The sequence below is a fragment of the Papio anubis genome, chromosome 4, assembly GCF_008728515.1.
Source record: "Papio anubis isolate 15944 chromosome 4, Panubis1.0, whole genome shotgun sequence".
Taxonomy (NCBI): Eukaryota; Metazoa; Chordata; class Mammalia; order Primates; family Cercopithecidae; genus Papio; species Papio anubis.
The window spans coordinates 144311232-144331801 of NC_044979.1; the positions used below are offsets into that span (position 1 = coordinate 144311232).

The 20570-nt window shown below is 49.4% G+C and overlaps 1 protein-coding gene and 1 non-coding gene across 2 annotated transcripts in view; both read right to left on the reverse strand.

Annotated features, from left to right (window-relative positions):
• FOXK1 (forkhead box K1) overlaps positions 1-14499 on the reverse strand; it is an 82463-nt gene extending 67964 nt beyond the window's left edge. The window contains exon 1 of the mRNA XM_003895681.5: positions 13920-14499. Within this exon, the coding sequence (XP_003895730.3) occupies positions 13920-14467 (548 nt within the window). The 5' untranslated portion in view covers positions 14468-14499. The remainder of the gene's footprint in view (positions 1-13919) is intronic.
• LOC116274803 lies at positions 6895-7002 on the reverse strand. Its single transcript, XR_004183576.1, has one exon. It is a non-coding gene; the product is annotated as a small nucleolar RNA U13 (small nucleolar RNA).
• Positions 14500-20570: the final 6071 nt, after the last annotated feature.

A 20570-nucleotide genomic window follows, 5' to 3' on the forward strand; every position in this document is an offset into this window, starting at 1 on the left:
TATAAAAAATACAAAAATGAGCAGGGTGTAGTGGCACACACCTGTAGTCCCAGCTGCCCAGGAGGCTGAGATGGGAGGATCATCTGAGCCCTGGGAGCTAGAGGCTGCAGTGAGCCACGATTGCACCACTGTACCCTAGCCTGGGCGACAGAGTGAGACCCTGTCTCCAAAAAACAGAAAAAAAAGAAAAAAAAAAAAGAAAAAAAAAATTACTAAAGCCAAATGAAAAATTCAGTTCTGTAGTGACATGAGCCACATTTCATTTTATTTTTATTATCATTATTATTTTTGAGACAGAGTTTTGCTCTGTTGCCCAGGCTGGAATGCAGTGGCACGATCTCAGCTCACTGCCACCTCCACCTCCCAAGTTCAAGTGATTCTCCTGCCTCAGCCTCCCGAGTAGCTGGGACTACAGGCGTGAGCCTCCATGCCCAGCTAATTTTTGTATTTTTAGTAGAGACAGGGTTTCACCATGTTGGCCAGGGTGGTCTCAAACTCCTGACCTCAGGTGATCCTCTCACCTTGGCCTCCCAAAGTGCTGGGATTACAGGCGCGAGCCACCGCGCCCGGCCTTGAGCCACATTTCAAACACTCAACAGCCATACATGCCTAGTGGCAGCCATGTTGGACAGCACAGATATAAAACATTTCTACCACCACAGAAAGTTCTAGACTCGCCATGGCCAATCCCTGACTGGCCAATCCAAGGGTGGGCAGGCCTGTAAAATCTGTCCACACCACAACTTACGGAGAAAAAGAGAATTGCAAAGGAAGGTGGAGATTCTAGCAGAATCTTTCTGCAGGTTAGGAACCAAATTAGGGCTGCAAGTGTTCCCTGGTTAATATGGACTCCAACCCAAGGGAGGTGGATGTTCTTAAGGGAAAGATGTTTTCATCAAACGGCGATGAATCACTGTTCCCAATGCCAGGGCTGTAAGGCCAAGCAGACAGAATGGCTCCATCCCAAGGGCAGAGGTAGCGAACACAAACTCTGCAGTTTTCCTTCTTCTGGAACCTCATGGCTAAGGCCAGCCTGCTCTGTTGTCTGGCAGTATCAGCTATCATTTTAAACATTCTTTCGAAGTCAGCTCCAAAGAGTTACTAAGTTTACAAATCATTTTTCATTGACTAAGTTCCAGCCACAGCTTCTTGGTAAGGGGTAGGAGATTCCCTAATTTCATCAGTAAACTGTATCCAAGTCACAGGATGGGAGGGTGTATTTTGGGGAAGGTTTTCTATAGACGACTAATCCCACCCGTGGCGGCTTATGCATTTATCCGGGCGTCAGTCCCTCTGGCTTCTAGGTTTGGGGAATGAGACGGTCTCCGCTGACAGGCGCCCTGCAGCTCCCTGCTGCTAACAGACCCCTGTGGACTCCCGGCCACCAGGTGAGACCCACACCGGTCATCCTACAGACAAAGCTGGCACAAAGCTCCAAATCTAGGCTGTGATATTATTTTTGGGTTCCATATGCTGCCCCCAACAAAAACAAAGACCAAGCCCCAGAATCCATTTGTAAGACCGGGCACTGTTGGGGTCCGTGGGTGGGGCTGGGAGGAGCCTCTGTCACAACTGTATGTTTGAAAAAACAGTAAGGACCCTTCACCCTCGTGATACAAATCACAAAAAGCAAAGCTTTTTCAGAACAGGCAGAAGATTGCTTTTATTCTCGGTGTACTGCTGATTTACTGTGATTTCTAGTGAGAAGGAAAAGAGAGAGAGAGAGAAATTTCCCCAAGAGTTCCTATCAGACTGGGGAGGGAGAAAATGAATTTTTATGTTTATCCAAAGTGGCATAGTTTTTCAAAAAGTCTGCTTATTTTGATGTAAATGTTTCGAAGTTAAAAAAAAACAAAACAAAACAACAACAACAACAAAAACTTAGAAAAGTTTCATGAAAAATCCCACACAACACTGTCTCCATACAAACCCATTCTGGCTGGGTGCATGGCCCAGGCCTATAAGCCCAACATTTTGGGAAGCCCAGGTGGGAGGATCATGGGAGCCCAGGAGTTCAAGACCAGTCTAGGCAACATAGTGAGACACTGGTCTCTATAAAAATAATTTTAAAAAATTAGCCAGGCATGGTGGTGGGCACCTGTAGTATCAGCTACTTAGAAGGCTGAGGCAGGAGGATCGCTTGAGCCCAGGAGTTAGAGGCTACGGTGAGCTGTGATCACGCCACTGTACTCCAGCCTGGACAACAATGCCCTGTCTCTACAAAAAAAAAAGTTTTGTTATTTTTTTAAAGAGATTATTTGCAGTCAGGTGAGGTGGCTCACACCTGAGCACACTGGGAGGCAGAGGCTAGAGGATCACTTGAGCCTAGGAGTTGGAGACCAGCCTGGGCAACAGAACAAGATCGTCTCAAAATCAATCAAACAAACAAAAAACAAAACAAACAAACAAACAAAGACAAATTCTGTTACTGACTTTAGGACTCATCTGGGACATCCCAACCCTGTCCCACCTCCCCTATCGCTCTGCTATTCTCAAGGGGAGGGGACACCCACATCAGTGGCTGAAAGGCTAGGGCCACCATCAGAGAGCAGCTTGGGGGACAGAGGCCCCCGCGGAAAATAACGGCAGTAACTAACAGGATGAATTGTGCCACCCTAAATCATCAAAAAATTACTGTGGGCCGGGCGCCGTGGCTCAAGCCTGTAATCCCAGCACTTTGGGAGGCCGAGACAGGCGGATCACGAGGTCAGGAGATCGAGACCATCCTGGCTAACACGGTGAAACCCCGTCTCTACTAAAAAATACAAAAAACTAGCCGGGCGAGGTGGCGGGCGCCTGTAGTCCCAGCTACTCGGGAGGCTGAGGCAGGAGAATGGCGTGAACCCGGGAGGCGGAGCTTGCAGTGAGCTGAGATCCGGCCACTGCACTCCAGCCTGGGTGACAGAGCAAGACTCCGTCTCAAAAAAAAAAAAAAATTACTGTGCATTTTAAAAAATACACTAAATTTAGCCAAGTCATGTCATAAGATGCTAATAAGGCCAATGACTAAATTATATAACTTTATTTCTATAAAAATATGCTTTTGCTGTGAACCTAAAACTGCTCTATAAAAAGTCTATTAAAAAATATGCTGTGTCATTCAACTTTTAAAACAGATTTAAAAATTAACTGACTACAAAAAGCCTTTTCCTATAAAAGATCTCTGTTTTTAAAAACACAGCTTACTGGGTTTGAAGAGACCAAGTTTAACTATGAGCTGAACCTCAGGATAAAACAGACTTTGTTTTGTATAATTATATTAACATTAGAAGATCTGCATAACTCAATCAATAATCTTCCCAATGGCCAAGTATGATGTTACAAAATCACACAGAGGTGCCAAAAGATTCATTCAAAATGAAAGATAGAGCAACGGGTTTTAACGTAACACAGTATAAAACATCCATGGATATTACAGCAGAGGATGACTTAAGGCCAGGAGTTTGAGACCAGCCAGGGAAACACGGCAAGACCCCATCTCGACCAAAAGTAACTAACTAACTAACTAACTAATTAAATAAATAAATAAAAGAAATTAACTGGTTTGGTGGTGCTCACCTGTAGTCCCAGCTACTTGGGAGGCTGAGGCAGGAGGACTGTTTGCGCCCAGGAGGGCGAGGCTACAGTGAGCTATGATTGCACCACTGCACTCTAGCCTGGGCGACAGAGCAAGACGCTGTCTCAAAAAAATAAATAAATAAATAAAAAGAAATTACCCAGCCAGGCGCAGTGGCTCACGCCTGTAATCCCAGCACTTTGGGAGGCCAAGGCAGGCAGATCACCTGAGGTCAGGAGTTCGAGATCAGCTGGCTTACATGATGAAACCCTGTCTCTACTAAAAATACAAAATTAGCCGGGCGTGGTGGCACATGCCTGTAATCCCAGCTACTCAGGAAGCTGAGGCAGAAGAATCGCTTGAACCTGGGAGGCGGAGGTTGCAGTGAGCTGAGATCGTGCCACTGCACTCCAGCCTGGGCAACAGAGCGAAACTCCGTCTCAAAACAAAAACAACAACAAAAGAAACTATCCCTTGTCAGGTTTTAGTGAGGTATCCAGGAACATCCGCAATATCTGAAAAGGCTACAAAAACACTCCCTTTTCCAACTACGTATCCTCAGGAGGCTGGCTTTTCTCCATGTACTTCAGCCTAAACATGCATCAACGCCGACTAAAAGCAGAAGCAGCCATGGATTCCAGCTGTCTTCTATTAAGCCAGACATTACAGAGTTCTACCAAAAAACCTCTTATTCTATTTTTTTTGGGGGGGGGAATATATTTTTTTCATAAAAATATTTTTTGAAATAGAGTATTATTGCTATTTTTGAGTAGATGAATAAATATGTATATTTTAATTTCTAATACGGTCAGCGTCAACAGATAGAGCCTGTATAAACCGAAGCTCTTTGGGATCCCCAGTAATGTGTAGGAGTTTAAGAGTATAAAAATGTCCTGAGACTAAAACACATCTAGGAATTGCTCGTATGAGCACAGAATGTCCAGCAGTCATTCTGCCCAAAGAGAACAATGCCCTTTGACACTTAGGGGAACAGGTTAGGGGAGCAGCTTCAGAATACCGGGGTCTCTGCTGAGGGGCAGGGCCTCACCCCCTGGGAACACGGGAGCTACCGAGGTTTCTGGGCAGGGTGGCAACATGATCAGAGCTCAGCGTCCTCTGAGGAAACATACGGAAGACAGTTCACACCTTTCCCAGCAAGGTTCGATGCAAGACTGAGGACAGACGAGATTCTTCTTCATCAAATCATGTATACAATCCCCACCAGGGCCGGGCGTGGTGGCTCACGCCTGTAATCCTAGCACTTTGGGAGGCTGAGGTGGGTGAATCATTTGAGGTCAAGAGTTCGAGACCAGCCTGGCCAACACAGTAGAACTCCGTCTCTACTAAAAATACAAAAATTAGCTGGGCGTGGTGGCGCGTGCCTGTTATGCCAGCTACTTGGGAGGCTGAAGCAGGAGAATTGCTTGAACCTGGGAGGCGGAGGTTGCAGTCAGCTGAGATCGCCCCACTACACTCCAGCCTGGGAGACAGATGGAGGCTCTGTCTCAAAAAAAAAAAAAAAAAAAATTCCCCATCTGTATTCTGTATGCCTATTGATCAGTTTGTATACCTCCTGAAAAGTATTCTTAGGAGAGAAAAGCTATGCTTTGCAAGCAGTTCATGATTTAATGATGGAACTGTTATGTTTAAGTAAAGCAAAATACGCCCGAACTCAACGTCACAGCATCCAAGGAAAACATACATTGTCAACACTGTAGAAATGGGTCAGGTGAGGCAAGTTCTTGAACCCTGGTTCCTCCGACTCCTGGCAGCAAGCCGCATGCCTTCTTGGTTTCGCTTTGTAAACTCACCAGCTACACTCACACGCACATTCTGGTTTTTATCCTTTTTAATTACCCGGCAACATTTTACCAGGAAACTAGAAACTCGTGAAAAGTAATAGTCGCAATGAAAATTAAGTGCAAGATCACCCAACGAGTCACGACGCAGGGGCCTATTTCCAAGAAATCAAACTAAAAACATTTTATACAATCCTCTCATTTTAATATGAAATGCTTTAAATGTAGGGTAATTATGGAAATGAGGCATTGCTGCAATTTGAGTTGTCATTAATTTAGCAAGTTTATCCTCTGACATTCACAAGATGCAAAAACAGCAAATCGTAAATTACTCTATCTCCAAATCAAATGCTTTAGTCTCATTTCAGCACACAATTTTAAACATAGCTGCGTCTTTTCAAAAATACTAAATAAGAACACCACTATATCCTACACTTTTAGCACCCACAAACCCTATTCCTCCATCAATATGACAAAGGCTTTCATGCGAATATTCTAAATTCAGTTCAATAATACTACATGACAGCACCCTCCTCAGAGACTGACTTTTAAAATCCTATGCAAGTTCTCTTAAGGCGGCAAGCCCAAAAAATTCAACGTGCACCAAATACTAGAAAGTGGCTCATATTTTTAACATCGACCCAATGTACTTGCTACGTGCCCACAGAGCTTTTTAAAGTAACTTTTAACAAGTTGACAGTCTAACTTGGAACAAACACATGTGATACACAATAACTGCCAACTAGCAAAAAACCAGAATAAAGACTTTATTTGGAGATGCCGCATTTCATTTTTTGATTATCAAGATACCACCAGACTAAAACTAAAGCTTCACCCTGTTCCGCGAAGCAGCTCCCCACTAACCTCTACACCAGTGATTGTTCTCCCCAGGTCTGGTTCAAAACCATCACCCAACAGGAACGTTCCTTCCTTCAGCAGATCCTGCACCTGGATCTGCTCCTCTCCGGTCCTGGGGCCACCAGGTCTCAGGAGTCAGGCCCGATGCCCCTCTTTGTCTCCTCCGTGGCTTCCTTCACTAAGAGACCAACCCTCCCTAATCACAGCTCTTCCCGTCACCTTTGGCACTGCAGGCTGATCCTTCACATGGAGAAGCGAGACAGCACCATCTGAGTTTTCACGTCTACCCGCTGGAAAGAGACTGATCTGACACCCTCTCTTGTCCCAAGTGCAAAGCCCAGCTCAGCACATACGCCCACTCCTGCACCAGCCAAGCATGAGCCACCCAGGCGCTGGGTCACCTAAGGGGACTGGGTGAGGGCAGTGACAAGGGTGGGAAAACCCCAGGAGAAGAGGAATGCCGTGACCGTCCCTGATGCCGCGTAGTGAGGCGTTCGACTTCCCCAGGTCTGGGGCACTTTTCCAATTAATTTCAAGATAATGTCATGTCAATCTGTGACTAATTTTATGATGGTTATACAATGTGTAAGTAACTGTATAATTCGATATTCTTCAAGTGACCAGTTGGAAATAGCCACGCAAAACTGGCTTCTGTATGTTTTATTTATTAATTGTTTTTCAGGTCAGACAGGTAATGTGCCCACGTCGTAACAAGGTTCCAGGGTGGCACATCTCAGATGCCGCCGCGTGAAAACACCCAATTGTCAGGCTCATGAACAACAAAAGGATCTCCGGATGTTTTTATAGGGGCTAAAACATTTATGTAGTAAAACGCTTTGGTGGTTACAATTACTTTTTCTCCTGGCACATGTGCAAAGGCTGTGATCCATAACACCTGCCATTCACAATGCACCTCTCAGCAGCTGGGGCATGGTAACCCAGGCCCTATCCACGCTGGCAGCCAAAACGAACTACAAAAAAGTACAGGTGGCCGGCCGCGGTGGCTCACATCTGCAATCCCGGCACTCCGGGAGGCTGAGGTAGGCGGATCACCTGAGGTCAGGAGTTCAAGACTGGCCTGGGTAACATGGCGAAACCCCCTCTCTACTAACAACACAAAAATTAGCCAGGCATGGTGGTCGACGCCTGCAATCCCAGCTACTCAGGAGGCAGAGGCAGGAGAATTGCTTGAACCTGGGAGGCAGGGGTTGCAATGAACCAAGATGGTGCCACTGCACTCCATCCTGGGTGACAAGAGTGAAACTCCATCTCAAAAAAAAAAAAAAAAAGTACAGGTAAGAACAAATTAAGGGACCCAGGCAATGACCACCAAAAGCTGCTAATGTTACAAATTATGGGGGACACCCAGACATTTTCACCTCTGCATGCACCACCACCTATAAGGCAGTTCTGGCAAAAAAAAAAAAGCAAAACAAAGCAAAACAAAACACACTTGAGTCTGATGGAATCCCCGGGTCTAGTCACCAGTTTATAGAAATGACAAGGGGAAGGGACATAGTGAACAGATGCTGGCAGAATCCAATTGCAAAGGCAGGTATGATGAACTACACAGGACAAAAGACCCCATGAGAAAAAAGCAGCGGGTGCCGGGCCTGGGGGCTCACGCCTGTAATCTCAACACTTTGAGAGGCTGAGGCGGGCGGCTCACTGGAGACAGGAGTTCGAGACTAGACTGGCCAATATGCGAAACCCCGTCTCTACTAAAAACAAAAATGAGTAGGGTGTGGTGTTGCATGCCTGTAATCCCAGCTACTTAGGAGGCCAAGGCAGGAGAATCGCTTGAACCTGGGAGGTGGAGGTTGCAGTGAGCCAAGATAGTGCCACTGCACGCTAGCCTGTGCGACAGAGCGAAGACTCTGTCTCAAAAAAAAAAAGAAAAGAAAATAACTATGCAGACGGTAAGAGAAACCTATGCACTGATTATTTGAGGACAGTGAGAAATTATTATTCATTTTTTAGGTGTGATAATGACACTGTGGTTTTTGTTTTTTTTTTTTTAAAGAATTCTTATCTTCTAGAAATTTTGGTTGAAATATTTATAGACAAAGTAAGATGACATCTGTGATTTGCTTCTAAATAACTGGGGCGAGGGGGAAAGGTGAATGGGGGCGAAGATAAAGAAGCCTGCCACACGATGATAGCTGCTGAAGCCGGCAACAGCCATGTGGAAGCTTGTTACTCTACGTCTATGTTTGAAATTGTCCATGATAAAAAGTGTGTTTTTAAAAAAGAAGCTGGGCATAGTGGCTCATGCCTGTAATCCCAACACTTTAGGAGGCCAAGGTGGGAGGATCGTTTGAGGCCAGGAGTTCCAGACTAACCTGGGCAACATGGTGAGACCCCGTCTCTACAGAATTAAAAAATAATCTTAAAAAGTAACCACGTTCACTTCAGAAAACATGGAAAACACAGAAAAGTATAAAGAAAAAAAGACACCCATATGAATCTTACCACTCAAAGTTACCACAAACAGAAGTCTTATTCTCATTGTGATTATTCAAGCAATCCACATTTACTATAAAAATATTGGGGGAAAAGGTTGCAGAGAAAGAGAGAAAAGCAAGTATGGGATACACACAGGGTCTCAGGTTCATGAGAAAAACAAATTTTTTGAATTTTGAATTGGGTAATTGAAATTCAAAATTAAGTGGCATCAAGAATTCAGTTGGGGCCAGGCGCAGCAGCTCACGCCTGACATCCGAGCACTTTTGAGAGGCTAAGGTGGGTGGATCACCTGAGGTCAGGAGTTCCAGACCAGCCTGGCCAACATGGTGAAATCCCGTCTCCACTAAAAATACAAAAATTAGCCGGGTGTGGTGATGTGCGCCTGTAATCCCAGCTACTCAGGAGGGTGAGGCAGGAGAGACTTGAACCTGGGAGGCGGAGGTTGCAGTGAGCTGAGATCACACCCCTGCACTCCAGCCTGGGCGACAGAGTGAGACTCTGTCGCAAAAAAACAAAAACAAACAAACAAACGAAGAATTCAGTTGGACACATTAACTATGTAAAAAGGGGAAAAAAGGTCGGGCGTGGTGGCTCACGTCAGTAATCCCAGTACTTTGGGAGGCTGAGGCGGATGGATCACGAGGTCAGGAGATCAAGACCATCCTGGCTAACATGGTGAAACCCCGTCTCTACTAAAAATACAAAAAATTAGCAGGGCGTGGTAGCAGGCGCCTGTAGTCCCAGCTACTCAGGAGGCTGAGGCAGGAGAATGGCGTGAACCGGGAGGCGGAGCTTGCAGTGAGCCGAGATGGCACCACCGCACTCCAGCCTGGGGAACAGAGAGACTCCATCTCAAAAAAAAAAAAAATTAAGTGGCATCAAGAATGACAGCACACACACACCTCACCCCCACTTCCCCATAACCGAAGAAGGCTGTCTGAATTCCCCCCATGACAGGCTCATGGTGCTTTTAGGACACCAGGCTAAATCGATGACACTGTTTTTCTCCTATGGAAGCTGCAAATTCATTTAGTCATTAATTTGTTCACTCAACAAACAGAACTCAGTTGCTGTGTACCTAATACCAGCCAGTGCCTGCGCTAGGTCTCTGGTGAAAGATCATAAATTCTCGGCCCCAGCTACAGGGAGCTTATGGTCTAGGAGAAACGCTATGACGGACACCCGGGCAGTTCCTCCAACTCAACACCAAGCAAACCTGAATCGGAATCCACGCACTCTCCCCTGTGCCTGGGGGCTCTGGCAAGATGCTTACCCACCACGCATACTGTCAGACACCCAGTGGAGCGAGATCAGCTCTAAGCTGGGTCACAAGTCATTTTTATTTCCCCCGCCAATAATTAAAAATATTGAAGATTTGGAATTATATACCTCCAGTAACAAATAGGGGTGAATTCTGGCATCCTTCCTGAGTGGGAGCCGTATAGGAAGTGTGTGTGGCATGCACCTGTCCCAAGGTGAAGAGGGCGGCCCCGGATCACACAGCTTTGGAAAATGGTGTGGGCACCAACCTCCCACCAAATCCAAGCACGTCCATAGACCTCCCATAGACCTCCCACCAAATCCAAGCACGTCCAAGGCAATCACATTCCAACGCGGCAAGAAAATTTGTAGTTTACAGTAAAGAAATTCACAATTTCCAGTAGCAATGGCAATAGCAGGTACCAAAGCCCGAGAGAAAACAGACATAGTAATTCCTGACATTCGGTGGTGAATTTCCCATTTAGGATGACAAAAACTTAAGCATCTAACTTCCTTGCTCTGAAATCCTTAAAATTTCTTGATGACTTTCAACGTAACAGGCTTAAGAAGCATTTTTTGTTTTTTGTTTTGTTTTGTTTTTTATTGAGATGGAATCTTGCTCTGTCGCCCAGGATAGAGTACAGTGGCGTGATGTCAGCTCACTGCAACCTCCGCCTCCCAGGTTCAGGCGATTCTTCTGCCTCAGCCTCCCAAGTAGCTGGGACTACAGGCACAAGCCACCACGCCCAGCTAATTTTTGTATTTTTAGTAGAGACAAGGTTTCACCATATTGACCAGGGTGGTCTTGAACTCCTGAACTCAAGTGATCCACCCACCTTGGCCTCCCAAAGTGCTGGGATTACAGGTATGAGCCACCACACCTGGCCAGGCTTAAGAATCTTTACCTAACCAGGCAGGGTGCGGTGGCTCACGCCTGTAATCCCAGCACTTTGGGAGGCTGAGGCGGGCGGATCACAAGGTCAGGAGATCGAGAACATCCTGGCTAACATGGTGAAACCCCGTCTCTACTAAAAATACAAAAAATTAACCGAGCATGGTGGCGGGCGCCTGTAGTCCCAGCTCCCTGGGAGGCTGAGGCAGGAGAATGGCGTGAACCCGGGAGGTAGAGCTTGCAGTGAGCTGAGATCGCGCCACTGCACTCCAGCCTGGGCGACAGAGCCAGACTCCATCTCGAAAAAAAAAAAGAATCTTTACCTAACCAAAAAGAAGTCTGTAACAGCCTGTGCTACATATATGACTACTTAGGTATAAGTTTTCTAAAATTAAAAAAAAAAAGTGAGGCCAGGTACAGTGGCTCATGCCTGTAATCCCAGCACTTTGGGAGGCCGAGGGGGGCAGATCACAAAGTGAGGAGATCGAGACCATCCTGGCTAACACAGCGAAACCCCATCTCTACTAAAAATCCAAAAAATTAGCCTGGTGTGGTGGTATGTGCCTGTAATCCCAGCTACTCAGGAGGCTGAGGCAGGAGAATCACTTGAACCCAGGAGGTGGAGTTTGCAGTGAGCCATTGCACACCAGTCTGGGCAACAGAGCGAGACTCCGTGACCAAAAAAAAAAAAAAAAAAAAAGAAAGAAAAAAGAAGCAAACAGCTCTTTTCTAGGAAGGTGGACATAGACATCCACTTAATGTTTTTCCTTCTGCACGTGTGCTTTGTTCTTGTAAATTTTACATGCTGCCTACATAGATATTGCTCACATGTGCAGGTGAAGTCAAATAAAAACAGACAGGCACAGTGCACCGAGCACTTCACACACATCTAATGCACCAAGTCAGCGGGCGGGCATCCGTGTAGCCTGACAGCTCCACCACGATGCCTGGTAATGCACCCACTGAGAACACGAGCTCCCTGGAGCATAAATGTGCAAGGACTGTATACACTGATAACATTTCATAAATAACAAACCCGCTACTGGCCTATTTGTAGACGATCTGAGGTCGAAATTTTTTCCCCTTGAGTTAGAAAAAAAAAAAATACCGTGAAAACCTCCTTCAAGATTCACTAAAGCTGGGTCTGACTGGGGAGTGTACCTGTTTCCATGGCTGGAGCAGGAAACCTGAAAACAAGACTGTTTAATGGAAGTACTTGGTGAACCTGAGTTACATAAAAGTGCATCTGTAAAGCAGGTCTCTAAGGGGGGCCTGGGGAGCCTACCTGTCATTTTCTTACTGGAAGGGAGAGTGGCCAGCAAATGCATTTAATGGCCCCAAACAGAAGAGAGTACATTGGTTATGGAAAAGAGAGAACAGAGTAATAACTGAGGCAAAGAACAACTTTGTTATCTCCTGGGTTCTGATTTTACCAAAATGCACACCTTTCAGCATGGCTAGGAAAAGGTATACTTCCCCTCTCACGCCCCAAGAGGGAGTGAGTCATTGTTGATGTTGCATTGTAAATTATTCAATGCGATATTTGTAACCAAACATGCCAAGACTCTAAAAATGGGGAGAAGTTTACAGACACAAACTTTGGGCCCTGGGAATTACCCCAGCAAAAATTCCCCAGACGCAAGGCGTTTATAAAAGGGAGTAATTAGACAGACAACCCTGGAACAAGAACCACATTGAAGAAATATAAACACTGGTGATGAGTTAGAGGCAATCACTAAATAGAAAAAGAAAGTGGCTCCAGAGGAAATGAGTAATTAAACAGGCTTTCTCCTGATCAACAGACCTTGAGGTCCGGGGCAGAGCACAGGGTGCGGAGGGCGGGCGGTGGAGCTGGAAAGGAGGGAACCGGAATGGGCAGGAGGTGACCACGGGATGCTTTGAAAAGGCACCAACAGGCCTGGGCAGCCATCCAGGCCCAGCTGGGTCTCTCTGCCCCGGCGACCTCGGGCCCAGGGGAATCTAATTTGAGCTTGGGGTCCTGCTACTCCATCCCAGGAGCACTCACTGGCGAGGTAAACTGAGGCACAGGCTTCCTGTCCTCTCCTCTCCCTGCCAGGCCTCTGCTCCTTCAGCACAGTCCAAACTACTAGGGAGCTCACACTTCCCGGAGCAACACCCTTCCCACTGTCCTGGGTGAGTGTGCTGGGGTCCCCCAGGACCCAGACTGGATGGGCTCGGGGTGGCCCAAGGGTCCAGACCAGACAGGGTCAGAGGTGGCCACTGGGGTCCAGGACCGCAGGGATCAGGCACTGAGGTGACTTGAGGCCCTGGCTGGTGGGGGTCGGGGGTAGTCCTGAAAACCAGGCCAGGCTGGGGTGACCCTGGAGTTCAAGCTGGTGGGGGTCCGGGGTGACCTGGAAGGGTTGAGGGTGATCCCCAGGCCCAAGAAACAGGGACTGGGGTCAGGGTGACCTCAGTGTCCAGCTGGGTGGAGCTGGGGTGGGAGTGGCCCTGCGAGCCCAGGCTTGTGGGGTTAGTGGTCGGGGTGGCCCCGGGGGGGGGGGGGGCCGGGAGGGGGGGGTCATGGTTGACCTTGCGTGTTTACGCGGGGTGGGGACGTAAACGACCCCAGGGATCTAGGCCAGTAGGAGTTAAGAATGACCACCGAGTCCAGGCCAGTGGGAGCTGGGGGACAGCAGGGATCTGGGTCAGGGGTGACCTAAGAAGCCCAGCCAGGTGGGCTTGGGGTAGGGGTGGCTCCAGGAGCCCAGGCCGGTGGGAGATGAGGTCAGGGGTGACTCCAGGAGCCGCGAAGTGTGGGTAGGGGTTGACCCCAGAGTACAGGCCGGTGGAGGTCGGGAGCGACGGGGTGTCCAGGCCGGGGAAAGTGGAGGAGAATCCTCAGGCCGGAGGGTCCAGAATTGGGGTCTAGGTGACCCCAGGGACCCAGGAGGCGGGGTCGGGGTTGACCCCGGGGTCCAGGCCGGTCGGGGGTTAACGGGGGTGGCTGGGGGTGGTGGGGGCTCAGGCCAGGTAGGCTGTAGGGGGATCCCCAGGTCTGGGCATCAGAGATCGAGGTCGGGGGTGAGCCCCGGGTGCGGGCAGCGGGGGTCGCGGGGGCACTCACTGCTTGGGCAGCTGCAAGGCGGGCGCGCCGCGCCGCTGGAAGGCCCCGTCCACGAAGACGCCGTTCTTGCCGAGGCAGCGCAGGTAGAAGTGCGGCTCCTGGAAGCTGAGCTGCAGGTGGCGCCGCGAGATGAAGCTGGACAGGCCCATGTTCAAGTCCACCGAGCCCTGCGACGAGTTGCGGCCGATGGTGACGCTGGGCTGGCGCATGAGGAACTCGAACTCGCGGCCCTCCAGCCGCGCCAGCCTCCCGGCTGAGGGGCTCCTGCCAGGGGCGGCGCGCGACCTGGGGCAGGCGCCCAGGAGTCTCGGATACCCCGGAGGACCCCCCGGAGGAGCCCCCGGAGGAGCCCCCGGAGGAGCCCGCGCCCGCGATCGCGCCGGAGGCGGGCGGCGGGCAGGCGGAGGCTGGGGCTGCGCTGGGGCCGGCGGGGGCGCGGCCGCGGGGAAGGCGGCGGCGGCGGCTGCGGCGCACAGCACGGGGCTGCAGGGCGCCGAGCGCAGCGCGAGCAGGGCGCGGGCGCCGCTGTCCTCGCCGACTTCGGCCATGTTCGCGCGGCTCCGAGCGGCCTCCGGCGGCGGCGGCTGCAGCGGCGGCGCGGGGGGCGGGGAGGCCGGGGTGCTGGGCGGGCGCAGAAACACGGACCAGATCGCGCCGGCGCGGAGCGGAGCCTCCCAGCCCACCGTGCGCCTCGCCTGCCCGCCGGTCCCGCCCAGCGCAGCCCACGCGGCGCGCGCCAGCTGGGGGCCGGGGGCGAGGCCTGTGCTGGCAGGGCTGGGGGGTCCCCCGGAGAGCTGGACCCGGCGCACCTAGCCCCCTGCCCGCGGGGCTGCAGCCGGTGGACGCCCTTTCCTCCATCGGGGGGAACAGGGGACCCTTGAAATGCCCATCTGGAAAGTTTTGAGCCTGGGTCACTGGAGAAAGGGACGGATGACCTCAGCTGTGTCTCCGCCCCAGCCACTCCAGCCCCCCAACCCTAAAGTGTAAGATAGATAGAAGATAAAATATGTGTGTATTATATATAATACATATGTTTATATTTTAATCTCGCTCTGTCGCCCAGGCTGGAGTGTAGTGGCACAATCATAACTCACTGCAACTTCCACCTCCTGTGCTCAAGGGACCCTCCTGCCTCTGCCTGCCAAGTGCCATCACGCCCAGCTAATTTTTTTACTTTTTATAGAGACAGGGTCTTGCTATGTTGGCCAGGCTGGTCTCAAACTCCTGATCTCAAGAGATCTATCTATCTCGACCTCCCAAGGCGCTGGGATTACCCGTGTGAGCCACAGTGCCAGGCCTGATCATTCTTAAACCCTCAGATTAAAGGTCATCATACTTTACTGTAACTGAAGACCACTTGAGATGGATACCTGAATCCCTGATCCCTTCTTTCCTTCCTTCTTTCCTTCCTTCCTTCCTTCCCTCCCTTCCTCGCTCTCTCCCTCCCTCGCTCTCTCCCTCCCTCCTTTCTTTTCTTTTTTTCTTTTTTTTTTTTTTTGAGATGGAGTCTCGCTCTGTCGCCCAGGCTGGAGTGCAGTGGCGCAATCATAGCTCACTGCAGCTCGACCTCCCGGACTCAGGTGATTTTCCCACCTCACCCTCCCAAGTAGCTGGGACTATGAGCCACCATGCCCAACTAATTTTTAATTTTTAAGTTTTCTTTTTTTTTTTTAATTTTGAGACAGAGTCTTACTCTGTCATTCAGGCTGGAGTGCAATGGTGCAGTCTTGGCTCACTGCAACCTCTGCCTCCCGGGTCCAAGCGATTTTCCTGCCTCAGCCTCCCAAGTATCTGGGATTATAGGCATCTGCCACCACACCCAGCTAATTTTTGTATTTTTAGTAGAGATGGAGTTTCACCATGTTGGTGAGGCTGGTCTTGAACTCCTGACCTCAGGTGATCCACCCACCTCGACCTCCCAAAGTGCTGGGATTGCAGGCGTGAACCACCTCGCCCGGCCTTTTTAAATTTTGTATAGTGACAGGGTCTCGTTATATTGCCCAAGCTGGTCTCCAACTCCAGGGCTCAAGCAGTCTCCCACCTCAGCCTCCCAAAATGCTGGGTTACAGGCGTGAGCCACCGCGCCCAGCCTAGCTCTCTTTCTTTTTAGAGCCCTTCATTCACTCATTCGATATGCTAGATCCAGGCAAGACAGATCTGAGAGAATGCCCCAGAGAGAAATGTTAGCTGAAAACAGGGAGTGGCAAACATGGGCATCACTGGGATCCCTTTGGGACTTCAGTAGCCTGGTCCTCCATTGCCGATTCAGATCCCCCTAAAAAGGCGGTGCAGTTTCCACATTTCCCTCATTTATGAATTATTAAGGGCGGGAAAGGAGACACAGTTCCCACCCTGATGGAGATTATAGTCGAGGGGGAGATGCAGATATTAAATCAAAGACACATCTAGTAAAAGTAAAATCAAGTCACAGCTATGATACATCCGGTGAGGAACTAGTGCATGGTGATGTGCGAGTATAGACGAGAGACTGGGCCTAAGGCGGGAGCTTCCCTGCCCCGCACACACCGTGCTCCAATCTGGGGCTGAAATAGGTATTAATCTCATCTCTCAGTCTTGAATATGTGCATGCAAACAGAGGTAAGTGGGAGGCAAGGAAAGCATTTTTTTTTCTTTTTTTTTTTTTTTTGAGACAGAGTCCCCCTCAGTCGCCCAGGCTGGAGTGCAGTGGCGCGATCTCGGCTCACTGCAACCTCCGCCTGCCGGGTTCAAGCGAGTCTTCTGCCTCAGCCTCCTGAGTAGCTGGGACTACAGGTGTGCACCACCACACCCGGCTAATTTTTGTATGTTTAGTAGAGATAGGGTTTCACCATGTTTGCCAGGATAGTCTTGATCCCTTGACCTCATGATCCGCCTGCCTCGGACTCCCAAAGTGCTGGGATTACAGGCACTTTGGCGTGAGCCACGGTGGCCAGCCAAGGAACGCATTTTTAGCAGGAGCAGTAACTAGAGTACCTGCTTGATTGAGGTGGGGAGGATGGTAAACAGAGTCGGGGGCTCCTCCCTGAGGTCTAAGGGATGCCTGATTAGAGAAGTGGCAAGGGACTGTGAGGGCAGTGCCCCTGCCAGGAAACTGTGTGTGATAAAGAAGGAAGTATGGGCCATGGAGGGGTAGGCAGGTGGCCACTGTGTGTGGAACCGAGTGGCCATGTTCAACTGAACCAGGTTAGGCTAAGGAGGGAAGAAGGGCCGAGATGGGTCCTATAGGATCTGGGGCTGATCCGAGAGTAGTGGGAAGCCACTGAGGGGCTTTAAGTGCAAGACGGCAGGCACACCGATGTGCAGTATCTGAAATGCAATCATTCCAGCTGCCATGGGGATCCTGAACCGGAAATAGGCCAGAATGACGGCGGAGGTTCCTTAGGAAGCTGGAGACCAGCAAGAGAAGCGAAAGGAGAGAGGTGCAGAGAAGCAAAAGGATGCAGGAGATATTGATCTCCTGCAAAGGCATTTACACACACACTGTTGGTGGGAATGGAAGATGGGGCAGCCTCTGTGGGAAACATCATGGAGGGTCCTCAAAAAGTTAAAACTAGGCAGGGTGCAGTGGCTCACACCTGTAATCCCAGCATTTTGAGAGGCTGAGGTGGGTGATCACCTGAGGTCAGGAGTTTCAGACCAGCCTGGCCAACATGGTGAAACCCTGTCACTACCAAACTACAAAAAAAAAAAATATATATACCTGGGGTGTGGTGGTGTGCACCTGTCCCAGCTACTCAGGAGGCTGAGGCATGAGGATTGCTTGAACCTGGGAGGCAGAGGTTGCAGTGAACCGAGATCGCGCTACTGCGCTTCAGCCTGGGTGATAGAGCGAAGTTCTGTCTCAATAAATAAACAAATAAATAAATAAATAAACTAGAGTTCCCATAAGATGCAATGCAGACTTCCACTTCTGGGTTTATACCCCAAAGAACTGCAAGCAGGATCTTGAAGAGACACTTGCATGCTATGCTCACAGCAGCATTTATTCACAAGAACCAGCAGATGGAAGCAATCCAAGCGTGCATTTACCCCTGTGGTACCACATCCAGTGGGGTATGATTCAGCCTTGAAAAGGAAGGAAACTCTGACATACGTGACATGTGAAGGGATGGACTTTGAGGACATTATGCTCAGTGAAATAAGCTGGTCACAGAAAGACAAATGCAGTGTGATTCCATTTCTATGGGTTCCCGTGGGCAGTAAGAGTCATAGAGACGAGAGTAGAATGCTGGGTGCCAGAGACTGGGAGAGGGGAGACGGGGAGTTACTGTCGAATAGGGACAGAGTTTCTGTTTGGGAAGATGAGAACATTTTGGAGGTGGATGATGGTGTTGGTTGCATAACACTGTGAGCGTGCTTGATGCCACTGATCTGTGCACTTAAAAATGATTCAGATGGCCAGGCGTGGTGGCTCATGCCTATAATCCCAGCACTCTGAGAGGCTGAGGCAGGCAGATCACTTGAGCTCAAGAGTTCGAGACCAGCCTGACCAACATGGTGAAACCCCATCTCTACTAAAATAGAGATGGGCATGGTGGCAGGCGCCTGTAATCTCAGCTACTCAGGAGGCTGAGGTAGGAGAATCACTTGAACCCAGGAAGCGGAGGTTGTAGTGAGCCGAGATTGCGCCACTGCACTCCGGCCTTGGAGACAGAGTGAGACATGAGACTCTGTCTCCAAAAAAAAAAAAATACAGTTAAGATGTTAAATTATATGTTATGTGTATTTTACCACAATGGTAAAGAGAGAGATTTACATACAATCTCCTCATACAGTCTCTTCCTTTGGACTCATTGAGATGACTTCTGACTTCTTAATGACAGATTTATTTAATGACAAGAGGTATGTATGTACCTCCAGGCTCCACAGGCCTAACAATATTAAATGTAAAGAATTGTAGGCTGGGCGTGGTGGCTCATGCCTGTAATCCCAGCACTTTGAGAGGCTGAGGCGGGTAGATCACCTGAGGTCAGAAATTTGAGACCAGCCTGCCTAATATGGTGAAACCGAGTCTCTACTAAAATACAAAAATTAGCCAGGCATGGTGACGGGCACCTGTAATCTCAGCTATTTGGGAAGCTGAGGCAGGAGAATCACTTGAACCCGGTGGGTGGAGGTTGCAGTGAGCCGAGATGGCGCCATTGCACTCCAGCCTGGGTGACAGAGCGGGACTCCGTCTCAAAAAAAAAAGACTTGTAGGCTAGGTGAGGTGGCCCATGCCTGTAATCCCAGCACTTTGGGAGGCCGAGGTGGATAGATCACTTGAAGTCAGGAGTTTGAGAAGAGCCTGAGCAACACTGTGAAATCCTGTCTCCACAAAAAATACAAAAAATTAGCCAAGTGTGGTGGCGCATGGCTGTAATCCCAGCTACTTAGGGGACAGGGGCTGGAGGATCACTTGAGCTCAGGAGGTCAAAAAAAGAAAAAAGAAAAAAAAAGAAAGAGGCTGGGCGCGGTGGCTCAGGCCTATAATCCCAGCACTTTGGGAGGATGGGGGTGAGCAGATCACGAGGTCAGGAGATCGAGACCAGCCTGGCCAACACGGTAAAACCCTGTCTCTACTAAAACACAAAAAAATTAGCCAGGCATGATGCCGTGCACCAGTAGTCCTAGCTACTCAGGAGGCTGAGGCAGGCGAATCGCTTGAACCTGGGAGGCAGAGGTTGCAGTGAGCCGAGATCGTGCCACTGCACTCCAGCTTGGTGACAGAGCAAGACTCCATCTCAAAAAATAAATAAATAAATAAGAAAGAAAGAAAGAATTGTGCACAAACTACAAACCTAGATGATGTTTTCTCCAAGGAGCAAAACACTGTACAATAATACTGCAAGGAGTTCACGAGGCCAACTGCCTGTGACCTTGGCAAGTCCAGACATGGATTTAATCATTTGCCATTCCTTTTTCCTTACGCAGTCAGTCATTGGATATGTTGGTAGCTTCCACAGGGAAGGTTTAAAAAGGACCAGTAAAAAGGCATTGACCAACCAAAATGTTAGAAACGGAGTTCTTCTCTCACTCTCTCCCGGTCCAGAGGGCATGTGAAAGCTGTCTCACAAAGCATGTGCTCAGAAAAAGAAGCATAGCTGGTGCGGTGGCTCACACCAGCACTTTGGGAGGCTGAGGCAGGAGGACTGCTTGAGTCCATGAGTTGGAGACCAGCCTGGGCAACATAATGAGACCCCCTCCCCCATTTCTACAAAAAAATACAAAAATTGGGCAAGCATGGTGGAGCACACCGGTAGTCCTAGCTACTTGTGAGGCTGAGCCTGGGAGGTCAAGGCTGCAGTGAGCTATGATCACACCACTGCACTCCAGCCTGGGTGACAGAATGAGATTCTGTCTCAAAACAAAAAAGAAAAATAAGAAGGTTCCAGCCTGGCGCGGTGGCTCATGCCTCTAATCCCAGCACTTTGGGAGGCTGAGGAGGGTGGATCACCTGAGGTCAGGAGTTTGAGACCAGCCTGGCCAACATGGTGAGACCTCATCTCTACTAAAATACAAAATTAGCCAGGCGTGGTGGCTTGAGCCTGTAATCCCAGCTACTCAGGAGGCAAGGCTGGAGAATCACTTGAACCCAGGAGGTGGAGGTTGCAGTGAGCTGAGATTGCGCCATTGCACTCCAGCCTGGGCAACAGAGTGAGACTCCATCTA